Source organism: Panthera onca, chromosome D4 (genome assembly GCF_046562875.1).
Source record: "Panthera onca isolate mPanOnc1 chromosome D4, mPanOnc1 haplotype 2, whole genome shotgun sequence".
Lineage (NCBI taxonomy): Eukaryota > Metazoa > Chordata > Mammalia > Carnivora > Felidae > Panthera > Panthera onca.
The window spans coordinates 82,007,107-82,030,341 of NC_138351.1; the positions used below are offsets into that span (position 1 = coordinate 82,007,107).

The 23,235-nt window shown below is 45.6% G+C and overlaps 1 protein-coding gene across 11 annotated transcripts in view; it reads left to right on the top strand.

The window, feature by feature from the left end:
* Positions 1-23,235, top strand: part of MRRF (mitochondrial ribosome recycling factor) — a 59,779-nt gene that overhangs the window by 26,486 nt on the left and 10,058 nt on the right. For 8 of the 11 annotated variants that reach the window (XM_060608776.3, XM_060608774.3, XM_060608775.3 and 5 more), the window contains exon 6: positions 16,656-16,815. In XM_060608776.3, the coding sequence (XP_060464759.1) occupies positions 16,656-16,815 (160 nt within the window). Of the gene's footprint in view, positions 1-1,432; positions 1,676-6,423; positions 11,084-16,655; positions 16,816-17,051; positions 17,123-23,235 lie in introns of those variants that run through there. The other 3 variants (XM_078436516.2, XM_060608779.3, XM_060608781.3) reach the window with 3 other exon arrangements.

The window sequence follows — 23,235 nt, forward strand, 5'->3', positions numbered from 1 at the left end:
GGGAGAGACACTTTTTAAAGTCTGCCTTGGTATCACAGAAGCATGCAGTTGAGTTCATCCACTTTTGTAGCTGTGTGACAATGGCACCTGTCCCCACCTCTCTGAATCTCTGGGAGATTACTTGTAAAGTATTTACAGGGCTGGCGTGTGGTTATTGGGAGATTTCAGTGAGTTAACGTACACAAAGATTTTGCTGTTTGGCCGGCACCCAGTGAATGAATGCTAGCAAATGTTCCTCTCCTCCCTTTCATAGATAGGTCAGAACATAATTCCCTTTTAAGGACGAGGAAACAGATTCAGAGAAGTGAGGCATCGGTTCCGGGTCAGATAGCTGGTAATTGGCAAAGCTGTGAGGAGGAAAATAATACACTAAGCTTACATGAGGTGATTGGGAGGTGAGATTGAACCAGAGGCATACATCCCTAGGATCAGTTTCTGATTACAAGATTTCAAGTTTAGTTCTAGGAAAATGTGCCCTTCCTGATGATCTTGACTCTTCCTCTGCCTAATGATCCGTCTGCAAGTTTTCTGGTCTTAACTCTGGCTGCCCACCGCTAAGTTTTATTTGCAGTTGCAGCAGATCTCAGCTAGTACCTCGCCTTCATTATATTTCTCTGATTCTTTTATTCTTATTTAAATGAGTCTACTGAGTATGTTGACTCTTACTAGAATCTGCCTCTGATCCTTTTGGGAATTAGGGGGAAGATAAATCCTAAATCGACAACAGGTCAGACCTGGAGCCGTCTTTCACAGCCTCTGGGAACCCAGCCCCGTGTGGTTGCGTGCGGTTCTTCTCAGTTCGGTACCGCGGAGCCTGAGGCTGGGCTGTGTCTGCCCCCACTGGCAGTGCATATAGTTTTTGTTTTCTTCTCTGGCCAGCATTCTTTGATTTAGAGAAGCCAGCCTACTGGATAGATTCTTTGGCCATTCCTGTTAATCAGGTGTACTGAAATCATTTCTTCTACTTTCCTTTCCTATCTATGTAGTCAAACTATGGGTGCTGTTTATCAACCACCTGCTCTGCAGGTGCAGCACCTGAGGGTGCCGTGCTGAATGCTCTGTAGTTTCCTCTTGTTCTCATTACACTCCCATGAGGCCAGGAGACTATTCTTAACGCCCATTTGACTGGGAAGACAACGGAAGCTCATGGAAAGTGAACGCCTGCCGTCATAAAGCTAAGTGGCAGAAGCATGGTTAGAACTCAGGCCTCACTATTTTAACTGCCGTTGCCTGTTCTCGTCTCCTGGTGGCACATCTCTCTGAAATATCACTCTTTCACTTCTTAATCAGGGACTCTGAAAAGTTTTGAGCAGCAGATCTTTTTGCACCAGGCCAGATTTCTGCCCCTACCCCATTCAGATCTTTACTATGCCCCCACACAAACAAGCAAACACACACACACTCCCTTGCTCATTGTTCTATCAAATCTCAGGGAGAAAACCACACACAGTAGAACAAAGCTGCTTGGTGGAGAGCACTGACTGCATGTCTGCCTTGAAAGAAACCTGTAAGGAATCATGAACTCACTGAAGAGATAAAAGCACGTGTGATTGACTCACTCCCTGCTGAGGCTGTGTTCTTCCTTGATTGTCCTCCTCTTTTGTTATTTTTCATCAATGTCCGCATCGATTTAATTTTAAGTGGAATTAAAGAAAAAATTAAAATACCTCCATCCTGTTCTCCATGGGGAACCACTCTTAGCACCTTGATTTTCTAGATTTTTTTTTTTCCTGTGCAGATTCAAACACATGTCTATATCTCCTCCTTTTTCTTGTAATGATAAGGGATCAAATTATACATACTGTTCTGCCCTTGTTTTTTTAACTTAACAATGTGTCATTACTCTCTGATGAGTAAGAGTGAGAATTCTTCCTCACTCTTTAAAGGATGCATAGTGGTTACATTTTACATACAGCATTAACTAGTTCCCAGTTGTTGAATGTCTTTGTTGTTGAAAGTTTTTCTCTTTGACTAACAGTGTCCTAATGATCTTCAAGGTGTACTTCCTGTTCTACTGGGAGTGGGAAGGGAGGGGCGCTGGAATTGGGAAACAAGTGAACAGAACGTGGGGAGCCTTAGTGTTGCTACTGCTGCTTGATTGCCTGAGTGCTTGTTTGCAACAGTGTGCTGCATATTGCTGAGCTTCTTAGAGACGGGGACATTTCAGGGCCAGACAGCAGTCTGCAGCTCCCCCAAGTGACCCCTCCAGGGGTCCTCAGACCCAAACTGCTTTCCTCAGTCTATTGATTTAAATGTTAAACTCATCCCAAAACACCCTTGTAGAAACATCCAGAATAACGTGTGACCAAATATCTGGGCAGCCTGTGGCCTAGTTAAATTGACACATAAAATTAACCATTGTAGTTTTATAGATCATTTCGAGGATTTTAGCTTTTGCTTGGAAGGGAACGGGAAGTCAGTCAATGGAGGGTTTTCAGCTAGGAGTGACATGATCTGAATTAGGTTTTCAAAGGATCGTAATGGTGGCTATTTTGAGAATTCTGCTGTAGGAAGGCAAGGGTGAAGGCAGGGTTCATTTAGGGGCTATTGCAGTAATCCAGGCATGATGATGGCCTGGACTAGCTTAGTAATGTGGACTTGGTAAGAAGTGGTCTGCCTCTGGATACATTTTAAAGAAAAAGCTGCCAGGATTTGCTAACAGATTAGTTGTAGATTTAGAAAGAAAGGACTAAATATAAATATGCCTCCAAGAGTTTTGGCCTGAGTACCTGGAAGGATGGGATTACTCCTCACTGACAGGGCAGACTGTGGGAGGGCAAATTGGGTGCGAGGGAAGAGCAGGTTTTGTCTGTGTTTATCTTGGGATACTATTAGATACCTACGTGGGGAGGTCAAGTAGGCTGTTTGATCTGTGAGTTTAGAGCTCAGAGGACAGGTATGTGGACCAGGGAGAGAAATCTGGGAAGTATGACCCTGTAGAGGAGGCCGTGAAATTAGGTGACTTTTTTTTTTTAGGTTTATTTATTTATTTTGAGAAAGACAGAGAGTGCACCCAAGCACGGGAGGGGCACAGAGAGAGAGAGAGAGAGAGAGAGAGAGAGAGAATCCCAAGCAGGCTCTGTGCTATCAGAGCCTGATGCGGAGCTCGATCCACGAACCGTGACATTATGACCTGAGCTGAAATCAAGATTTGGACACTTAACTGACTGAGCTACCCAGGTGCCCTGAGGTGGGATTATTTTAGACAGGAACGTAGATCATGAAGAGAAGGGGTTTGGGTGGCTATGGCCTTGATGCTTGACTTTCAAGATTTATGGGTCAAGGCAGTGAGGAGAAACCAGCAAAGGAGACTGAGACTAAGTGGCCAGAAAACCAGGAGGGCGTGGAGTCCAGGAAACCGAGCAAAGTGTTTAAAAAAAATTTTTTTTAATGCTTACTTATTTTTGAGACAGAGAGAGAGACAGAGTGTGAACTGGGGAGGGGCAGAGAGGAAGGGAGACGCAGAATCTGAAGCAGGCTCCAGGCTCTGAGCTGTTAGCACAGAGCCCGACGTGGGACTAGAACTCACGAACCAAGAGATCATGACCTGAGCTGAAGTCAGATGCTTAACCAACTGAGCCACCCAGGTGCCCCAACAGAGCGAAGTATTTTAAAGAGGAGGGAGTCATCGGCTATGCTGAACATGGCTGGTAAGTCCAGGGAGAGAAGGTCTGAGAATATTCACTGCATTTAAGGACCTGATTTATCCATCACTTAATGTCTTCGTAGAAAGGAAAGCACAAAGGCTTTGGGGTTCAAATCCCTGTTGCGTCACTCTAGCTTTGTCAGCTTGGGTCCTCTGAGAAGCAGACGCCAGGACAGAATCAGATGTGCAAGAGGTTTATGGGAGGAAATGCCTGCGAGAGACACCGAGCACAGGTCTACCGCCAGTGAAGAAAGGAAGAGAGGGGGATTGGGTGGGAGAAGACTCACACAGCACCCCTGAGAAAGTCACCTAGGCTGAAGGGGCATTCCTGAGCAGGTTGCCTATTAAAGGAGTCCCTCTGTCACGTGGTCATTGCCTAGCAGCAGTCTGGTGAATGTGCCCATTGCTCAATTGTTGGAAGCTTCAGCCTCCTTATCTGTAAAATGGGAATGATTTTTATGGTTGTGAGGAGTAATGGCATATTATGTGGGTTGCTCTTAGTGTGGGGCTTGGCATGTCATAGGTACTTAATCAGTTTTAATTGCTGTATCTTACACTATTTGACTTTATCAAATTCTCTTGGTTAAGAGTTCTTGGAAGCCGTCTTTTTCTGATTATTTGGAAGTAAAACCAGTGATACTTGACTTCTGTTTACTGACTGCTCTTTTAGTCCTTAACTCTCACCCTCTTCCTCACCAACTTCTACCCCCAATGCCATGTTCATTTTTTTCTATCCTCCATTTTTAGGGATGGGAGGAGTGGAGTCATTATGTTGTAATTATCTTGGAATTTCAGTTACTCGGGAACACTGTAGTTTGATTGTTAACGAGCATTCAGTTTGTTCTTTGAATGTGAATTGTGGCGAATACAACCTCCTAGGACGTCTATCCCAAATAAAAAAGTCTGATGACCAGTCCTGCCTATGGTGTGGGATATGCTTTGTGTTTCTGGTGAGCAGAGGGACCTTGGCTCTTGTCACCCTCAGCCCACTGAGCTGCTCCACAGGGCCTCCCAACAGCCAGACAGTTGCCATTGTTGGCTTCTGCTTTCCCTTCGGGCATTGTCAGGGGTGATAGACCTTATGCCCAGGCTAGGCCCCTTCCCCCAGATTTGTTCTGAGGTGACAGCACGGAGGAGAAGTCTACTCAGGATCAGACCTGGCTATTTTACCAGATACCAGTAAAAAGCCCTGAGTTACAGTTCTCCTAGCCCGAATTCCCTTTCCCAAGTAGTTTTCCCCCACCATATCCTGACATATGGTTTCTCATGAACGATGGCCAGGTTTTTCCAGGGAAAGCAAGCCAGGTAAGGCAGGGTGGTCCCCAGGCTGAGTTAACCATGGGCGGGGAGCTGTAGTGCAGCCTGGGAGAGCCAGCATTGAAAGCTGGGGGAACCAAGCTTATAGTCAGAAGAACTGTGAAAAGAAAACCAATAAAAAGAGTTCTGTGAGCTTATGCTAGTTATTTCAGTTCCCTAAGTCTCAGTGTCCTCATCTGTAGAATAGGATAATAGCCGTATTTACTTTTATGAACATTTATTGGGAGAAACTGCTGAGATGGATAAAGGGGAGGGGGAGCAGCACTAGAGGGGAGAGCCTTTGGACCATGGATGCAGGCCTGACACCCGTGAAGAGAGGAAAGAAAGTCAGCGAGGGTGAATGTTAGTTTTTAAGTTGTCGCTATCAAGGTAGCTGCTGTTAAGGAACCTTCCGTGTTACCTGTTACGGGGAGCCCTATCATCACTGCCATTCCCCAGGTGAAGAAACATGTGCCACCGTCATTACGTTTTCCATCCAGGAGACAAGCCCTGTTCAGTGACAAGAACCAAGTAGGCACGTGACCTTGCTTAACTGCTTTATTGAGATATAATTCACCCATTTAAAGTGTACAATTCAGTGGTTTTTGGTATATTCAGAGAGTTGTACAACATTCACCACAATCAATTTTAGGACATTTTACATCAAAAAGAGACTTTGTACCCACTAGCAGTCACTCCCAGCTTTACCCAATCCCCTCGCCCCACTTGGGATTGCTGTAGGCAACCATTAATCTGCTTTCTGTCTATAGATTTCCCTGTTCTGAGCATTTCATAAAAATGGAATTACACATTATGTGGTGTTTGGTGACTGGCTCTTTTCACTTAGCATAATGTTTTCAGGGTTCATCCATGTTCTAGCATGTATAAGTACTTCATTCTTTTTAGTGCCAAATAATATTCCATTGTATGGACATTTTATTTATCCATTCGTAAGTTGATGAACTTTTGAGCTGTTATGAATAATGTGCTGCGTGAGCATCATTGCACAAACTTTTGTATAAACATACTTTCAGTTCTCGTGAGTGTATACGTAAGAGTGGAGTTGCTGGGTCATATGACAGCTCTGTTTAACTTTTTGAGGATCTGCCAAACTTCTCCACAGGGGCTGCACATGTTACATTCCCACCAGTAATGTGTGAGGGCTCCGGTTTCTCCATCTCCTTGCCAACACTTGTTGTTTTAGTTCATTTTTATTATTATTACCACCATCCCGATGGGTATGAAGTGGTATCTCATTGTAGTTTTGATTTGTATTTCCGTAATGACTGCTGGTGTTGAGTGTCTTTTCATGTGCTTGTTTGGCATTTCTGTATCTTTAGAAAAATGTCTGCTGAAGTTCTCTACCTGTCTTTAAGTTGAGTGGTTTGTCCTTTTATTGGGTTGTAAGAGTTCTTCATATATTCTGGATACTAGACTTTTAGGTGTATGATTTTCATCTCCCTTTGTTTCTTTTTTTTTAGAAAGAGAGTGAGCATGAGTGGGGGAAAGGGTGAGAGGGAGAGAGAGAGAGAGAGAGAGAGAGAGAGTCATAAGCAGGCTCTACACTCAGCGTGGAGCCCAGTGCGGGGCTTGATCCCACGATCCTGGCATCGTGGCTTGAGCTGATATCAAGAGTTGGATGTTCAACTGACTGAGCCACCTAGGCACCCCTCATCTCTCTTAATCGCAAAAATGGTACCCATTTATTGTAAAAACTCAAATCCTACAGAAAAATAAAACGTTCTCTTGTGGTCCCCCAAATGTTCTTCCATAAAGTAACTATTGGTAAGTTTAATGTATATCCTTCCAAATTATAAAAGAGGTGTGTACCCACCTACACACACACACACACACACACACACACACACGTATTTAAGTTAACATAAATGAAATTGAGTATTTGCTTTTTTCACGGTGATCTCACTGTTGCAGAGAAATACCCTTTTGAGATGGGTGTGATACAGATGTAATCCTGGGGCATCAGAAAGTTTAATTCATTTGGGGTCACAGATTAGTAAGTGGAGGAGTCATTATTCAGATCGAATCTGTCTGCTTCCAAAGCCTATGTTCTCGCCACACTGTCGTCTTGCTTGTCAGGCTGCCAGCGTGGAACCTGTCTTCCTGCTCTGTGGCCTCCTTGTCTAGCTGCCGTATCGCCTAGTGGCTCTTGTACCGGAGAAGTGTGTATGATGTATACATTCCAGGAAATACCCTTTTCTTACACAACCCACACACGTACGGACCTTTAGCAGTCTTGAAAGGGAAAAAAAGGTGAGCGAAGAATGCCTAATGACCTCATTTGGGCTGGGGCGGCCACAGACTGCGTTTGAGCAACTACAGCTGCTTTTCCTTCCCCTTTCTTCCCACCGCCTGCTTGCCATCGCTGCTTTCTCAGGGCCACTCATTGTGCTGGATGAGTTCCATCCGGCACATTGTTTCTCTGTGCCTTCCAGTCCTGCAGGGCCCTCCGTGCGGTGTTAGGGTGCCCGCCTTCTCCTCTATGGCGTTGCTTCCTACCCGGCCTGCAGCTTGTTAGGCTCGCCTCCTGCTATTTCGGGATCCACGTGTGTGAAACGGGCCTCGCTCCCAGCACATAAGTTCTGGTTGAAACACATAAGAAAGTGCAATCTGGAATTGAGTGGAGCATGGACTGAGGAGAAAGTGCCACCGACACCTGTGTAACAGCTGCACCCCAAAGGACGGGCTCCTCTTCTCCCTGCCCCTCCTCTGGCCTCTCCCCTTCATGTCCTGCCCCTGTTACAGAACATGACAATTGACTGCTGAGGTCCGATCACTTTTCCATCGCGGTCCTCTCTGGATTCCCTTTCTCCTTTCTTCCCGCTGCACTTGGACTTATAGGGGAGCCGGAGCAATAGTAATGAACTGTATAGCTAAGCAGGCCTTAACGTGAGAGCAGTGCTGTTCCCATCACTTCCACCAGTAAGAATAGCTGCTTCGATTTGTCTGGCACCAGCAAAGAATGCAAGGGCCATCTGCACTGGGCTCGGATCCCGGGTCTACCAGGAACTTGCTGAGTGGCCTTGGGCAGGTTACTTGATCTGGCTGAGCCTCCCTTTTCTTATCTGTGAAATGCAGGTAGTAGTGCCAGTGTGTCATAAGAGCGTTGTGAGGATTTATGGAGCTAATGCGTGGAGAGCGTATCAGCTCAGAGGCTGGCACAGGGAAAGAGCTCTGCAAATGTTAGTTATCATTATTTTTACTGAAGGGGAGCAGGTACCATCCGAGTCATGTGTAGGCGAACGCAAGTGTGATAATAATAAGGTTCTTCCTTATCTCACTATCGTGCTTTATTTTCGTTATAGCTCTTCTGTTTCATTTTATGGATTTATTATTTCTCTCTCTCCTTCACTAGAATGTGGACAGGAAGAGCTCTGTCAGCTGTATCCCTAGCCCCGAAACAGGGCTTAGTGTGTAGTAAGTATGCAAAAATGCCATCAGTGTTTATGGAATAATGGGATTAAATGAATATGAGCACTTGCTGTATGCCCGCTGCTATTCCAGATGCTACTCGTATCAGCTAATATATTCCTAACAGTCTTTTGAGGTAGGTATATTATTATCCCTCTTGTACAGATGAAGAACCTGAGTCATAGGGGAATGGAGCTCTTTGGGGCCAGTGTCACACAGTAAGTGGAAAAGCAGGCAGTCTTTCTCTGAGCCAGGGCTTGACCCCCTGTGCTGTGCACTCGCTCAGTAGGAGACATCACCATTATTTTTATCACTGATATTATCAATAGCTTTTAAGTAGTTAATACCTACACAGTCAGCATTCTTTAACCATCCTCTCTCGTTTGCTCCTAACACTCACTGTGGAAGAAAGGTAACATTTTTATTACTCCCCCTTCATTTGACAGTTGAGGAAATATGAACAGATAGTGTTTATTGAGCACGTCGCCGTGTACCAGCATGTTTATGAGCTCTTCTAATCCTCACAACAATCTCATTAAGTTAATGGTATTACACGCATTTGACAGATGGGAAAACTGAGGCAAAGAGGTAGAATGACTTGCCCAGGGCCGTGCAGCTAAGATGTGATGGATCTGAGCCTCCAACCCCAGCAGTCGGGCTTTAGGGACTGCTCTCCTGTGTGCCCACTGGGCATCTTCTCAGTTCAGAGAGGACAAGTTACGTGTACACAGTTACCCAGCTTGTAAGTGGCGGGGCTGGGATTGGAAATCAAGTCTGCCTTTACCACCAGACCCGTGTTCTTTCTCTACCTGCATGTAACTTGGGTTTCCATCCTGCTGGGGTGACAGGAAGAAGTCAGCGGACTTAATCACGGTCACTCTGCTGAGAATGTGGAGACGTGGCCCCCGACCTCACCTCCTTTCTCTTTCCATCCTGCTGGGCTGTATCTCAGCACAGTATGTCTGGGTCAGCCAGGCCTTTAAGAGGCACGGGACGGTTGTCTGAAAGCAGGTGGCCAGTTGTGTCCCCAGAGAGAACTGAAGTTACCGCTGGTGGTAGAAGTCCCTCCAAAGTGCGCGTACGATTTCCTTTGGGCTGAAAGGACACCTGATGTCCTTAGGAGACATCAGTGTATGTGAAACAGGCTGGCGAGCTGGCAGTGGTGGGGGTGAGGCAAGAGGGGATGGGGAAGTTGTATACCTAGAAGCATAGGAAGTCTGGCTGGGCTACACAAACAAAAACATTTCCTTCAGGGCCGGTGGCCCCAAGGCATCGGGCAGCGCCCACCGGCAAACAATAAAGTCGGGCGTGTGTCCGCAGCTGATTGCGGGCTGATGCCCCTACTGGGGGGGAGGGGGCTCCCAGAAGCCGGTGAGGCGGTGGTGAGGTTTCTCTCGGTGGAGCTGTCAGAGATGTGTTTTGATGGGCTGTTCCTTGGATGTGCAGCTTCCTTCCCCCTCAGCCCGACCCCCACAGCTGCTGGAGCCCAACTCCCACCTCCCACCGCCTGCTCTCCTCTGTTCCCATTCTTTCCCTCTCCGCTTAAGCTGCTAAATCCTTTTGACGGTTTTCTCCCTCACGATTCATGTCCTGTTAGTATCCCCAAGCCCTGGAGAGCCTGTGGTAAGAGTAAGAATGCAGCCACCCCGCAGTGAGTGCCTATGGTGCACCCGCTAGCCGTGAGCCAGGCCCTTGCCACCACCATTTCATTTAATCCTTGCTTCTGCCCCCGTAGTAACATTCTTCCTCCCGCTTCACACGCGGAGAGTGTTTGGAGATGTTGAACAGCATGCTGACAGTTCTGAGGCTGACAAGCAGCAGAGTGAGGATTCCAATTCGAGGTCTTCTTGGCTTTAAAGCATGTTTTCCCCACCTTTTAAAGACCCCTGTAAGTAACCAGTGAGCCTTGCGAAGTCTAGTGTCTGACATATCATAACTGGGTTTTACTGTAACTGCCCACGCTGAGCACAGCTTCCTCTAATACACACCTGGTGGATAGCTTTGTACATGTGTCCAGTTCTCGCTGAAACAATAGGAAGTATCATTTCAATCCGGGTGATTCTCTGCTGTGTGAGTTACCATCAGGGCATGCCCTGTGCTTATTGTTCATGCTCAAGGAATTTTGCAGGAAGGCCCCCATCCAGGATGTTACTGGAAGACCTGCCTGGTGGAGTATGTACAAACAAAGTGTGACCCTGCCAGCTCAGCCAAAACCCCTGCCTTATGTGGGGAGGCTCTCTGACCCTAGCGGAAAAGGCTGCTGTCTTCATCATCCAGCCAAGAAGCTGTTCCAGGGTGGGTCCACCGCTTTCCATCTGCCTGCCTACAGACTCCTGGGTAGACTTCTGCCATGTGCTTAGATCTTGTTTGTACATCACTATCTACACAAAATACAAATCTGGTCACGTTTCCTGGGCCTCACTCAGGCTCCTGGAACTCCACATTGTTCTTAGAATAATCTGCTAGGACTCTTTTAAACTTTTTTATTGTAGTAAGATATACATCCAAATTTACCATTACTGGGCCGCCTGGGTAGCTCAGTAGTCAAGTGTCCGACTTTGGCTCAGGCTGTGATCTCACCGTTCGTGAGTTTGAGCCCCGCGTCAGGCTCTGTGCTGACAGCTCGGAGCCTGGAGCCTGCTTCAGATTCTGTGTCTCCCTCCCTCTGCCCCTCCCCCTCTCACACTCTGTCTCTCTGTCTCTGTCTCTCTCTCTCTCAAAAATAAACATTAAAAAATTATTTTTAATTTACCATTATTTAAAAATGTATAGTTCAGTGGTATTAAGTACATTTACATTGTTGTACAGTCTCCAGAACTCTTTATCGTTTGACAAAACTAAAAGTCTATACCCATTAAACAGTAACTTCCCATTTCCCGATCCCCCGGTTAGCCCCTGGTAACGGCTCTTCTCCTTTGTGTTTCTATAAATTTGACAATCTCGGTACCTCGTATTAAGTGGAATCATGCAGTATTTGTCCTTCTGAGTCTGGGTTATCTCACTCAGGGTAATGTTTTCAGGGTTTATGCACGCTATCCCATGTGTCACAATTTCCTTTTTGAGGCTGAATGCAATTGCACCGTGTGCATGTACCATTTGTGTGTCTCTTTACTTGTTGGTGGACCTACCGGGCTTCCATGTGACATTGAAGGGCCTGTATGCATACTCTTGGGCTTGCCAGGCTCGCCAGCCTCCTTTGGAACAGTCTTCTCTTCTTTCTGTTCTCAGCCTCACGGCCGTTTTCAGCCCCTCAGAGAGCAGTACCCACCTTCCTACCTGGAAAGCTGCCTTAACTTTACACCGACCATTCCCTCTGGTGGGAATGATCTCCCCCAGCCCCTCCACTCTTGCACCTCTTAATTTAAATGTCACTCCTCTTGAATGTCCCCACATTTTGCTCCTGGAATCCCACAAGAGACCTCGGTCAGACTCCCTTCCCCCACTAATTATTTTCATAGAACTCTACATGTCTTTATTGTGCTTATTACAACTGTAACATATTGATTAATTGTGCGTGTATGTGTGTGTAATGACTGCCTTCCTTGCCAGACAGTAAACTCGTGTGTTTAATGCTGTATCCCTCGGGGCTGGCATTGGGGCTGGCACACAATACGTGCCCAGTAAATAGCTGTAGAATGAAACCATAAACTAAATGAATTAGTACTGAAAAGAGAAAAGTTCAGGGCTACATGCTGGGAGCATGTGGATTTTAAAATGTATGTGAGACGTTAAATTACTAATAGAATCTCAAAAAGCCATCTTGCTGAAGCATAGATTGTTTGCCCTGTCATTTCTCCGTTGATAAAAACTTCCAAGAACAAACGCATCATTATTCGAAGATGCCTCAGTGAATGCCAACACATAAACCACAGCAGCAAAGGCAGCTGACATTCTCTGAGTGTTTATTCTCTACCAGGCTTTGTACTGTGTGCTTTCCGCGTATTCTCTCATAGAATCCTCACAAGAACTCTGAAAGGTAGATGCTTGGGTTTTTTGTTTGCTTGATTTTAATTTCTGTTTCCAAATGAGAAGACCAAGGTCCAGAGAGTTTAAATAACTTGCATGAGGTCCCTCAGCCAGTTAGTGGCAGGCCCAAAGTGGAGGGGAGGCAGGGCAGACTCAGTCCTGGGCCTGGCACAGAGCGCCACCCCTCCCCGACGGCCCTTCCCCTCATTAACTGGAATAGCTCTCTTGTTATCTGTTTTATAAATTTATAAGTGGAGCCTCTGCCTTGGTTTTCTCTGAAGCCAGAGTTTTGTGGCTAAAGAGGAATGTGAAAACTCTAGGCCTGCAGGACAGATTTGACCTTTGCAGCCTCCTGCCTTCCTGCCATTAGACTCCCACCATGCTTCTGCCTGAAATGCAGTGGACCGAAATGCTTCTAAGGCATTTTCCAAGTCTCGAGGCAGAGTTGTACTTTTTTGCCTGGTGCTCCTGCGGAAGGTCCACCCCTCTGTCCTAGCGCCACTCACTCCCTTTCTAAGTAGTGGCTGACGAGTTTGTCTCCGCCACTGGACTGAGCCTCCGGGGAAGTTGGACCAGGCCTGCCTTCTCTCTGGAGCTCCTCGGCCTGGCCCGGGATCTGGCACAGGACTCAGGGGCCTCAGCCAGTGCTTGATGAATGAATGCACGCCAAGTGCAGAGCGGGTGCTCAGAACCAACCGGCTGAGTGCAGAAGCCTGGAGGACAAACCAGCGTGTGCCGGGAGAACCCCCTGAATGCGAGATGGAGATGATCAGATGTATTAATCACTGGTTTGGAAAGGAGTTAAAATATTTCCATAATATGGTATGTTTCTTTTCTAAAACAGATGTGCCCTCGTTGTTTCATGAGGAAGTAATTAAGTGTATTTGATTAAAACATTCATAAACGCTATCATTTATTCAAAGCTACTATGTGCTGCTGTCTTTACTGGTACTTTATATATGTATTATGTCTGGTTCTTCCCATCACCCTGTAAGGTGTTTTTATTATCTTCATTTTAGAGGTGAGGAATCTGAGGCTCTGAGAGATTAAGTAGCTTGCCCAAGGATACTTAGCTTCTGAGTGATAGGCATGGGAATGAAACACGTCTGGCTGACTTCAAAACCAGTGGGTTTCCATCACCCCAGCTGCTTCTGAACTTGTATTTGAGGTACCTTTCGAGCCAACACCCTGAACCAGCATGCATATTCCCTTCTTCCTCTCCACCCTCCCTGTGCCCGCCACCACCCCCACTTCTTAACCCTCTCACAGCACCCCCTCTCCATTTCTTTAGATTATTGCCTCTGTGCTTGCATCCTGAAACTGAAACATTTTTGTCATTGTCAGTAATTGGGCACTATTATGTATGGAAACTGCTGTTAACAGTCTACTGTGGTCACATTTACATTAATACAAAATAGTATGTTTGTATTAAGGCCAAATTACACTTACTACAATTGTGTTTTCTTTATATAGCCTTTTACTCCTAAGACGTCTTTGAGTCCCAATTTATATTTTCTAAAAATACATATGGTTTTTTTCTTCACATAAAATGTAAATGTAACAATGTGGTGAAAAGAAGTTGGTTAGATAAATTTTTTATTAAAGATTGTCTAAGCAGTGGGATACTTATTTCAAATTATATATGAAATAGAAGATTGAAATACCTCTGCTCAGAGCTCTAAGTTTAAGAGGTTTCTTACAGACTCAGATTCATTTATTTTCTGCCCCTCCTAGTATTTCAGCGGGATTAAGTTTTTTGAATCACTGGATCAAGTTTTAATTTTCCTTTTCCTTCCTTATACTGACATATGCTTTGGCAGAACAAAAAAGAGACCTAAACATGTCAGCATGATTTTTGTTCAATGAATTAAAAACCATAAAAGTAACAAGATCTGATCCAAATCCCTAAACTCCTGACATGGTGGTTTTGTCCTTTTCAGTCCCAAGATTCGTATTACTGACTTTGAAAAGCTTTCTGCCTGGAAGCAGAAGTGATGGCAACAATGCATAATTTATCTGAAATAGATTACAAGGGGTAGGCAGCACGGAGTAGTGGAAAGCATACAGGGCAGAGAGATCTGGATTTGAATCCCAGTCCCATCACTCAGGCTCATGGGTAAGTCACTCCACACCTGTGCGCCTCAATTTCCTCATTGGAAGATGGGGGGAGTCTAGCTGGAAGAGTTGTTGCGAGGGTCTTTGAGGTAATGTACTTAAAGTACTCACCTGGCATAGATGGGCTTAATAATGACAGTAATCAGGATCATTTCTACTTTGAGAATACCTTCAAATAGCTGAATCCAGAAGAATTGATTTATAATGCATCTGTCCGCTTTGTCTTCAGAGCTCATCTTTTCTCAAAATTCTTTAATTTTTTTTTTTCCCTCATCCTGTCAGGGAAAAAAAAAAAATAGCAGGTAGATGCCACTAAATCTTTAACACCTGCTTGTCAGTGTTTCACATGGAACATAGACCCAGAACTTGGGATCGTCCTCACCAAGCAAGAACCACACTGATGGGAGGGTCAGGAACCGTATGCCAGTGATGTCCATTTCAGAACCCAGGGGGGCAGAGGAATTTTGTCATATTGAGACTATTGGCTTTTGAGACAGGTCAGCCTGGGTTTGGCCCAAACTTCTTGGGCCTCATTCTCTTCATCTGTAAAGTGGCGCTCATGACCTTGCAAGACCCTCCATGGTATGGGTTTCCAGCCTCTTGTCACTCTTTTGTTGCCTGTCCAGTAATTCCTCAAATGACACCTGGTCTCTGCAGCTGAAAGCCTTTGTATGTGCTCTTTTCTTCCTCCTGGAAATCCATCCCTTGCCACGCCAGCATGGACAACCGGCACTCATTCTTCAGAACCTAGTTGTGTATTAGGACAGGACGGGCTATGCTGTAGTAACAGACAATCTCCAAATCTCCATGGCTTATCACAGAAATCTGTTTCTTGCTCATGCTGCCTGGTGGGTGCTGTTTATCATAGTCACTCTGGGACCCAAGCTGATGGAAGCTCCGTCTCCACTTGTATTGCAGCCAACAGACACAAATATGGTGGAGCACACACTGGCTCTTAAAGCTTCTGCCCTGAGGTGCGTCATTTCTGCTCATGTTTCATTGACCAGAGCAGTTGTGGAGCCACACCAGACTTTAGAGATACAGGAAAAATGCTTTCCTACTGGAAGGAATAAGAAGCAGAACACTAGTGAGCAGACCCAAAGACTGCCGCATTTAGGTATTATTTCTTCAGGAGAGTCTTCCCTCGCTTGCTGCCTGCCCCAACTTGGACAGTTCCTGGCGAGTTAGCTGAGCTGCTTTTGTGCTCCTGTGGCACCTTGTACTTCTCCGCTTCCCTTACCACAGCACTTCCCACACTCCCATGGTAAATGTCTGGCTGAGGTCCCTACTAACAGAACAAAGGTCTGTTAGTGTTGACCACAAGTCTGTTACTGTTCACATGCCCGGAACTGCTTTTGTAGGTAAGTAGGCACTCAACTGTATGCGTGACCAAGAAACAAAGGCAGAGCAAACGTGTTGGGTTACTTTGCTGGGTTGTTGTGATGAGTCCATGTAACATAAGAATAATAATAAGTGCCTCATATAGTTGTAAGGTTCAGCCTTTCCCAGGGGTTTGTGGTAGGCCTTCAATGTGCTCATTGGCGTTGTTAGGAGGAGGAAGGGAATAGTGAAAATAAGTGGCATTGAGCACTTACATGTGTCAGACACTCTCATGACGTCTTTGTGGAAGTTTCCTGGTGTGGTGGTTGGGACTCATGTTCTGTCTTGGTCAGTTTTGAAGTGACACACAAGTAATTTGCTAAAATAATAAGATTCTGAAGATTGCTACTTGTTTCAGGTGATTTAGAGATTTGACGATGGCACGTTTCTATAGCATCATCACTCATTTGTGTTGCATCTTTAGTGGGTGAGAAAGGGGCAGAGGTAGAGCTAATAGTGACGTCCTTTTATTGAGTACTTAAAATGGGCCAGGGCCAGTGCTAAACAGTTTATGTGCACCATCTCATATAATCTTCACAGCATCCCCATTATACAGGTGGGAACTCTGAGGAGAGGAAGTCAGTTATGCATGGTCAGGTGGCATGGTTAGGACACCCTGGCTTGAGCTTTTAAGCAGTATTCTTCGTAGCTCTCCTCACCTGACTCACCAGGAATGCACGTTTCAGGAATGTAAAGGTCATCACCAAAGGAGAGCAAAGCTACAAACCGTGGACCTAGTGGACAGAGTAATGTTAAATTCTTGGCTAACAGATACTGTAGAGGATGATCTTGCTGAAATGTTCTTCTTTTTTTTTTTAATCAGAGTGACCAGGGAGCACAGGGAAATGCTGGTGAAACTGGCGAAACAGAACACCAACAAGGCCAAGGATTCTTTACGGAAAGTTCGTAGCAACGCAATGAATAAGCTAAAGAAATCAAAAGACAAGGTCTCCGAGGACACCATTAGGCTCATAGAGAAACAGGTAACTACTGCCAACAGATGTAGTAGTTACGTCTCTGACGCAGGGAACCACTTGTTTGTGTCTGAAGAGAGAAAAACTAAAACAGTACCCCTGGTTCTTTCATTGACGTGATCAGGACTGATGGAGTCTCTGTTCTGGGCTTAGCCCTGGGGATATGGAGGAAGGGAGGGTGCTGTTGATGCTTTGCTAGGTCCCAGGCTCCACGCCGAACCCTTCATTTCTCCCCGTTGCTACAGAGCTGTGAAGTGGGTCGTGGGGAAACTGAGGTTCGGAGAAGCTAAATAACTCGCTCAAAGCCACAGTGCTGGTAAGTGGTCCCAGTGGATCCCAACACAGGCAGTTTGCTAATACTCTCATGTGGTTGGTTGGGTGCTGACACAGAAGGACTTAACGGTGTTCATAACAACGCAAAGGTATGCTGTGTAAAAGAACATTGTGCGGGTGGGTGACTGGTGTGAACAGTGGCTGGGGCTTCGGAATGGGTAGAAAGGACACAGTGGCCAGTTCATGGAAGGGCTTGGAGGCCACGCTGAGCAGGTTGAACTTTAGCATGTCCAGAGACTCCCACATGGGCTGTGCCACTTTATCAGTTGTCTGATAAATGCTGCCTAACAGGCCACCTCAAAACTCGGCGATTTACAATATCGGGCATTATTTCTTAGTCTCGTATCTGCTCAGCTGGGGGGTCGTGGTTCTAGGCTGGGCTTAGTGGGCTTGGTTCCAGATGTTGGATTGGGTTCAACTCTGCTTTATGTGTCTCTCAGTCTTCTGGAGTCAACAGTCTTCTCAGGGCATCTCTGCAACAGCAGATGCCAAGAGCGTAAGCCCAACCACTCAAGTACATTTTAAGCACCTGTTCTTGGTACATCCCATTGGCCAAGTGAATCACATGGGCCAAGCCCAGTATCACTGAGACAGGAAAACATACATATTCATGGAACTCCAGGGGAGGGAGTGAATATTTATAGAATAGTAGTCTAATCCACCACAGCATCACAACCACTTGAGGAGCTTATAAAAATACAGGTTTCTGGGACCCTGCTCTCAGAGATTGAGTCAGTGAATCTGGGGTGGGGCCTAGGGATCTGCATTAAAAAAATTTTTTTTAATGTTTATTTTTGAGACAGAGTGAGTGGGGGAGGGGCAGAGAGAGAGGGAGACACAGAATCCGAAGCAGCCTCCAGGCTCTGACCTGTCAGCACAGAGCCCGACGCAGGGCTCAAACTCACAGACTGTGAGATCATGACTTGAGCCGGAGTCAGATGCTTAACTGACTGAGCCACCCAGACGCCCCATGGGATCTGCATTTTTAAATGCTCCTCCCGTGATTCTGATATAGTAACTCCCTGGCAAGATTTTTTCTTTTTTGTAGACCGTGGGTGGGGAGGTCATATCTGTGCTTATGAAAGATGACTATGGTGGCTGTGTAGAAGACAGATTGTAGGGGGCACGACTGGAGGCAGGGAGGCCAGGGGGGCTGTTACAGAAATCCAGCCAGGAAATGGTGGTCTGAACCTGAACCTGAACCGGTGGAATTAAGATAGGAAGATGAATTTACTAGTATTTAGGAGATAGAATAATGTTTAGCATAGTATAATGGGCTTGCTTAAAGCCTCTGCATCCACCATAGAATCATTATTTTAGGAAGATTGAATGTGAGTGTGGGCAGGATGGGGAGTAAGGAGAGGAGAGGTTGGAAGCAAGGAACGCTGTTAAGGGGCATCTGGAGGAGGCCATAAATTAACCAATTGCTCTCCTCCTGGACCAGCAGTTAGAATGCCAGTTGTAGGCCGGCCTTAACCACCACCAAAGAAAAAGCTGGGCCTGGGCTCTGCTCCTGCATTTTCTGACATTCAGTATGTTTACCTAGGAATGTATATTTTTAAAAAGCTGCCCAGATAATTCTGCAAAAGCAGACACAGAAGGTAATTAATGACCTAGAAGCCTTACGGTGTACCCCTGTGATGATACCAGAGTTAGATCAAGGGAGTTCTGCACTTGATGTCCTGTGACCCTGGGGACATTTCTTGACTCCTTGTAGTCCGTTTGTTCTGTAAAAAGGGATTTGTAATTCCTGCCTTAAAGGGTTGCCCTGGAGATGTTAGAAGCACCTTTAGAATATCCAACTCCTGGACTCTCAGAGCTCCCTTCTCACCTTCTTTGTGCCCTCTTCTTCTCTTTTTTCCCTGTACCAGCTAAAAGAGGCTCCTGGGTTAGGCTGGCCTTTCTGAGCACCCATCCTGCCTTGCAGGAGTCTGTCCCTGGCCCCACCTGGGCCAGCTCCTTGTCCATCCCCAGGAGAGTCTGTCTCTACAGTCAACACTAGACCTTTTCACTGCTTCTTAGTGGTAGGCCCGTGGACCTCAGGAACCTGCCAGGCACTCCTCACTCAACAAGACTGGCCCTGTGCCTCAGGGACCAGAGCCTGTGTTCCCTGCAATGGGAAGAATGATCAGATAAGCAATACTCTTGATAAAACCCACTTGACAAAGTGGCTAGAAGCCTTCACACTAGCACCTGGCTTTTCACCTTCCTATTTAGACTAGATTTTTTTCTTCAATACTTACAACTGTTTACTATTCTTATTTTTCAAAATGAAGATAACTTTATTAGTTTTCTGATGCTAAGCTTATACATGCTTAATGTAATTTTTTTTTAAAAAATAAGAAGATAGTAGTTGGAATCTCATCCCCCAGAGATGACCATTGTTAACATTCTAGTGCAGACCTTCAAGTTATCTCTGGAAAGGTGTAACGTCATATTACAAGAGAAAGGATCACCGTGTATATACATAATATATCCAGTGCAAGAACCTTTATTATTTAAGATATTATCATTTAAATGTGAGTTCTTATCATTAGATTAATAGTTTATTGTCATATGGTTAAAAGTTTGAGTAAGAAAATCTTCAGGAGACAGCCTGGTGCACACTTTGTTTTATTCTTTTTCTCTGACAGAAGGCACTAATCTGGAGTTTTGGGTGTGTGTTTTTTGTTTTGGTTTTTTGAATAAGTGAGACAAGCTGATTGTTGTTTTATCAAAGTTTGTAAAAATGTATTTGTTTACTTTGTTCTTGATTATTAAAGTGTAATGTATGCTCACTGTAGAAAATGTAGAGTTCAGAAGACTGTTTTAAAACATGGGGGAAAAATCCACACCATAAACCCACATTGCAGAGACAACTGCTCTTAACATTTTGGAGTATTTCTGCTTTCCCTCTTTTTTTTTTTTTTTTTTTTTTTTTAACTACACAGTTTTTAACACGTTTGAGAATGTAGTATTCATACAGTTTTGTACTCAGCTTTTTATATTTTCTGTTTAGCATTAAAACCGTTAGCATTTTCTCGTGTCTTAAACAGCCATTTCTGATGGTTACAAAACAGTCTGTCTTGTGGTTTATACCATAATTCACTTTCATAAGCCTCTTGTTGGACATTTAGTTTGTTTAAACTTTTTTGTTATAAATAAGGTTGCAGTGAATATTTTTATACATAAATCTTTGTAGAGATGATTTCCCTAGGATAGAGTCCCAAGTGTGGAATTATTGCACAACGGGAATGCATATTTTTAAGATTCTTACTGCCTAAATCACTCGCAAGGTTTTTAGAATATGTATATTTTTAAAAATTGGTTGCCTTTTCTAATGCCTAACATCTGAACCCAGAATTTTTAGTGTGAGCTTGAAATGCTGCTTATCTTGGAAGTATTGCTTTTGTTTCTACACTCCACAGAAAAGATTAAGTTATTCTTTGTATAAATCTATACAACCTTTCTAAAATAATATAGCAATATATACCAAAATCCATACATTTCTGATTCAGTGGCTTAGGAATTTACCCAAAATAAAATTGTTGAGAATCTTACCTACAGAGGTATCTGTTGGAAATTGGAAACTGTCTAAATTTCTGACAGTGGGAAAATAAATTGTGTTACATCCACTTACTGGAATCTCTGTATAGAGACAGTTATAAAAAATATTTTGCAGATATGGTAAGTTTCTTTTGGAATGTATTTATTTAATGTTTATTTTTGAGAGAGAGAAAGAGAGAGAGTGTGTCAGAGTGCGAGCAGGGAGGGGCAGAGAGAGAGGGAGACACAGAATCCGAAGCAGGCTTCAGGCTCTGAGCTGTCAGCCCAGAACCCGACACGGGGCTCGAACTCACAAACTGCGAGATCATGACCTGAGCCAAAGTCGGGCGCTTAACCAATTGAGTCACCCAGGAGCCCTGGAATTTATTCTTTTGAGGTAGGTTACATAACAATATTATAATATGACTCCATTTTTATAACAGAACCTTTCATGTACATAAAAGGATTGGCAGCTTAGGGGTGCCTGGCTGGTTCAGTCGGTAGGGCATGTGGCTCTTGATCTTGGGCTTGTGAGTTTGAGCCCCACATTGGGTGTAGAGATCACTTAAAAATAAAATCTTAAAAAAAAGGGTGGCATCTTATCCACTAGAGAATGTTGTGCATCATTTCAGGCAATGGGATTATGAGCAATTTCAATATTATTCTTTGTGGGACATTTTTTTGTATGTTCCAAAATTCTTTTGAGGTCAGATTTTTAAAAACTATGTCATAAAACTCTTCCTTCTTTGGTGTATAAAAATGGAAGGATTTGGTTGTGGGTTCTATCCCTAGAGTCACTTCTGACCCCCACCCCCACCCCCACCCCCACCCTCCCAGTCCTCAGCCCAGGCCAGCTCTGCTGAAGAAGGACAGGGGCCTGCCCTCCCGGGACTCTGACATCCGCCAGCCTGCTCTTTCACCTTTGCGTCAGTAAATGGGCCTGCCGAGCATGAAAGCACTTGGCAGAAACCACCAGTACATCTGGCCAAGATCTTTCACTGCCGTCTTTTTCTGAGGAGCTTGCTGCTCTGAGTGAGGCTGGGTGCTGGTGGCTGAAGGAGGGCAGGGCTTCTAGCGGACAGGACAGGCACGCAGGCAGGGGGCTGGACCAGGTGAGGCCCTGGGTGTTCCGACAAGCCTCGGGAAGGCTGACTTTACCCAGCCCGCCCCGGTGCGCCTTGTGCTCCCGCCATCCCCTTTCCTGTCTCTGCCTTCCCCTCTCCTGCACTAGAAGGGAGCAGATGTGGTGGCGGTAGGGTGATGGTGATGTGATCTCTATGAGGCAGTGTATTAAAACGGAAAGGACTCTTGCTCTGCCGGCAGACAGGCCTGACTGACCCCCATCCCAGCTCTTTTACTTCCCAGCTGCTCAGGTTAGCGAACGGCTTACCTTTCTGAGCTTCTATAAAGTGGGAGTAGTGGGTCTTATCTCCCAGGACTGGCGAGGAGACCAAAGGACATATATTAAAAGCGGCTGGTGGGGTTGCTGGTCCTCGCTAAGTGTCCGCTATATTTGCCCGTCCCTTTCCTTTCCCCACCCTTTGAATGTAGAACTGGGATCGGCTGTTGGAGTGACCCTCACCCAGTTCCACTGGTGCCGGAGGGGTGGGGGGGCTCCCCAGGGGAGTCGCGGCACCAAACTGGCAGTTGGGGTGGGTGAGTTCCTCACTCAGTCTCACCACTGACTTTCTGATGTGACCTTGGGCAGGAGAGTTAACATTTTGTGCCTTGGTTTACTCCTCTGTACAGTGGGGATAATACCTGACCCACCTGCCTTACAGAGGTTATGTGTGGTTGTTGGATTTGAATGAAATAACAGAGGACAAAACCCCTTTGCATACTAATGAACTGCTGTGCAACTGGCAGGTGAACTAATGAAATATTCACAATGTTTTAAAGGGAGATAATAACAGCATTTCATATGTTTTGAGGATCATGTGAAACAGTGCACAGGAAGTTTTTAGCCCAGTGTCTGGCATGTAGTGATACTCAGTAAGAGGGAGCTGCTGGTGGCAGTGGGGTCGTTGTTGGTGATCATTATCTTAAGAAGTCTGACGAAGACAGACAAGATGAACTTGCAGCCTGACTGTCCCCAGGGGCACTTTGTGCCTACAATTCGGTAGAAAGTTAGTAAATATTTCCATGAATCGATTAACTTGAAGTCAGGAAATGATAAACTCAGAGTAACACAAGCCGATTTGCATAGCAAATAAGCCGTTTACGCTGTGCCTGCATATCGATGAACGCACTTAGCCCTTCACAACCACTCTGAGGAAGGGCCCAGCGTCCCCACTTGAGCGATGAGGGAAGCGAGGCTCAGTGACTTGCACATCGTTATCCCACCGAGAATGTAATCCAGCACACACATTATCGCACTGTTACCCTATATAGTCTTCCTCCCCCTGGTCCCCACTCTTGAACCCAGACTGCCCTCCACGCCGTTTTCCCAGAGGAGCGTTGCGGTGCTGGCTCCTGCCGTCCCAGGCTGCCGGCCTCCAGGCGCCGGAGTGAGTGCTGCGGGCACCCTGCCACACGCCGTGCAAGGTGGCCGCCCCAGGGGCGGGGGGGGGG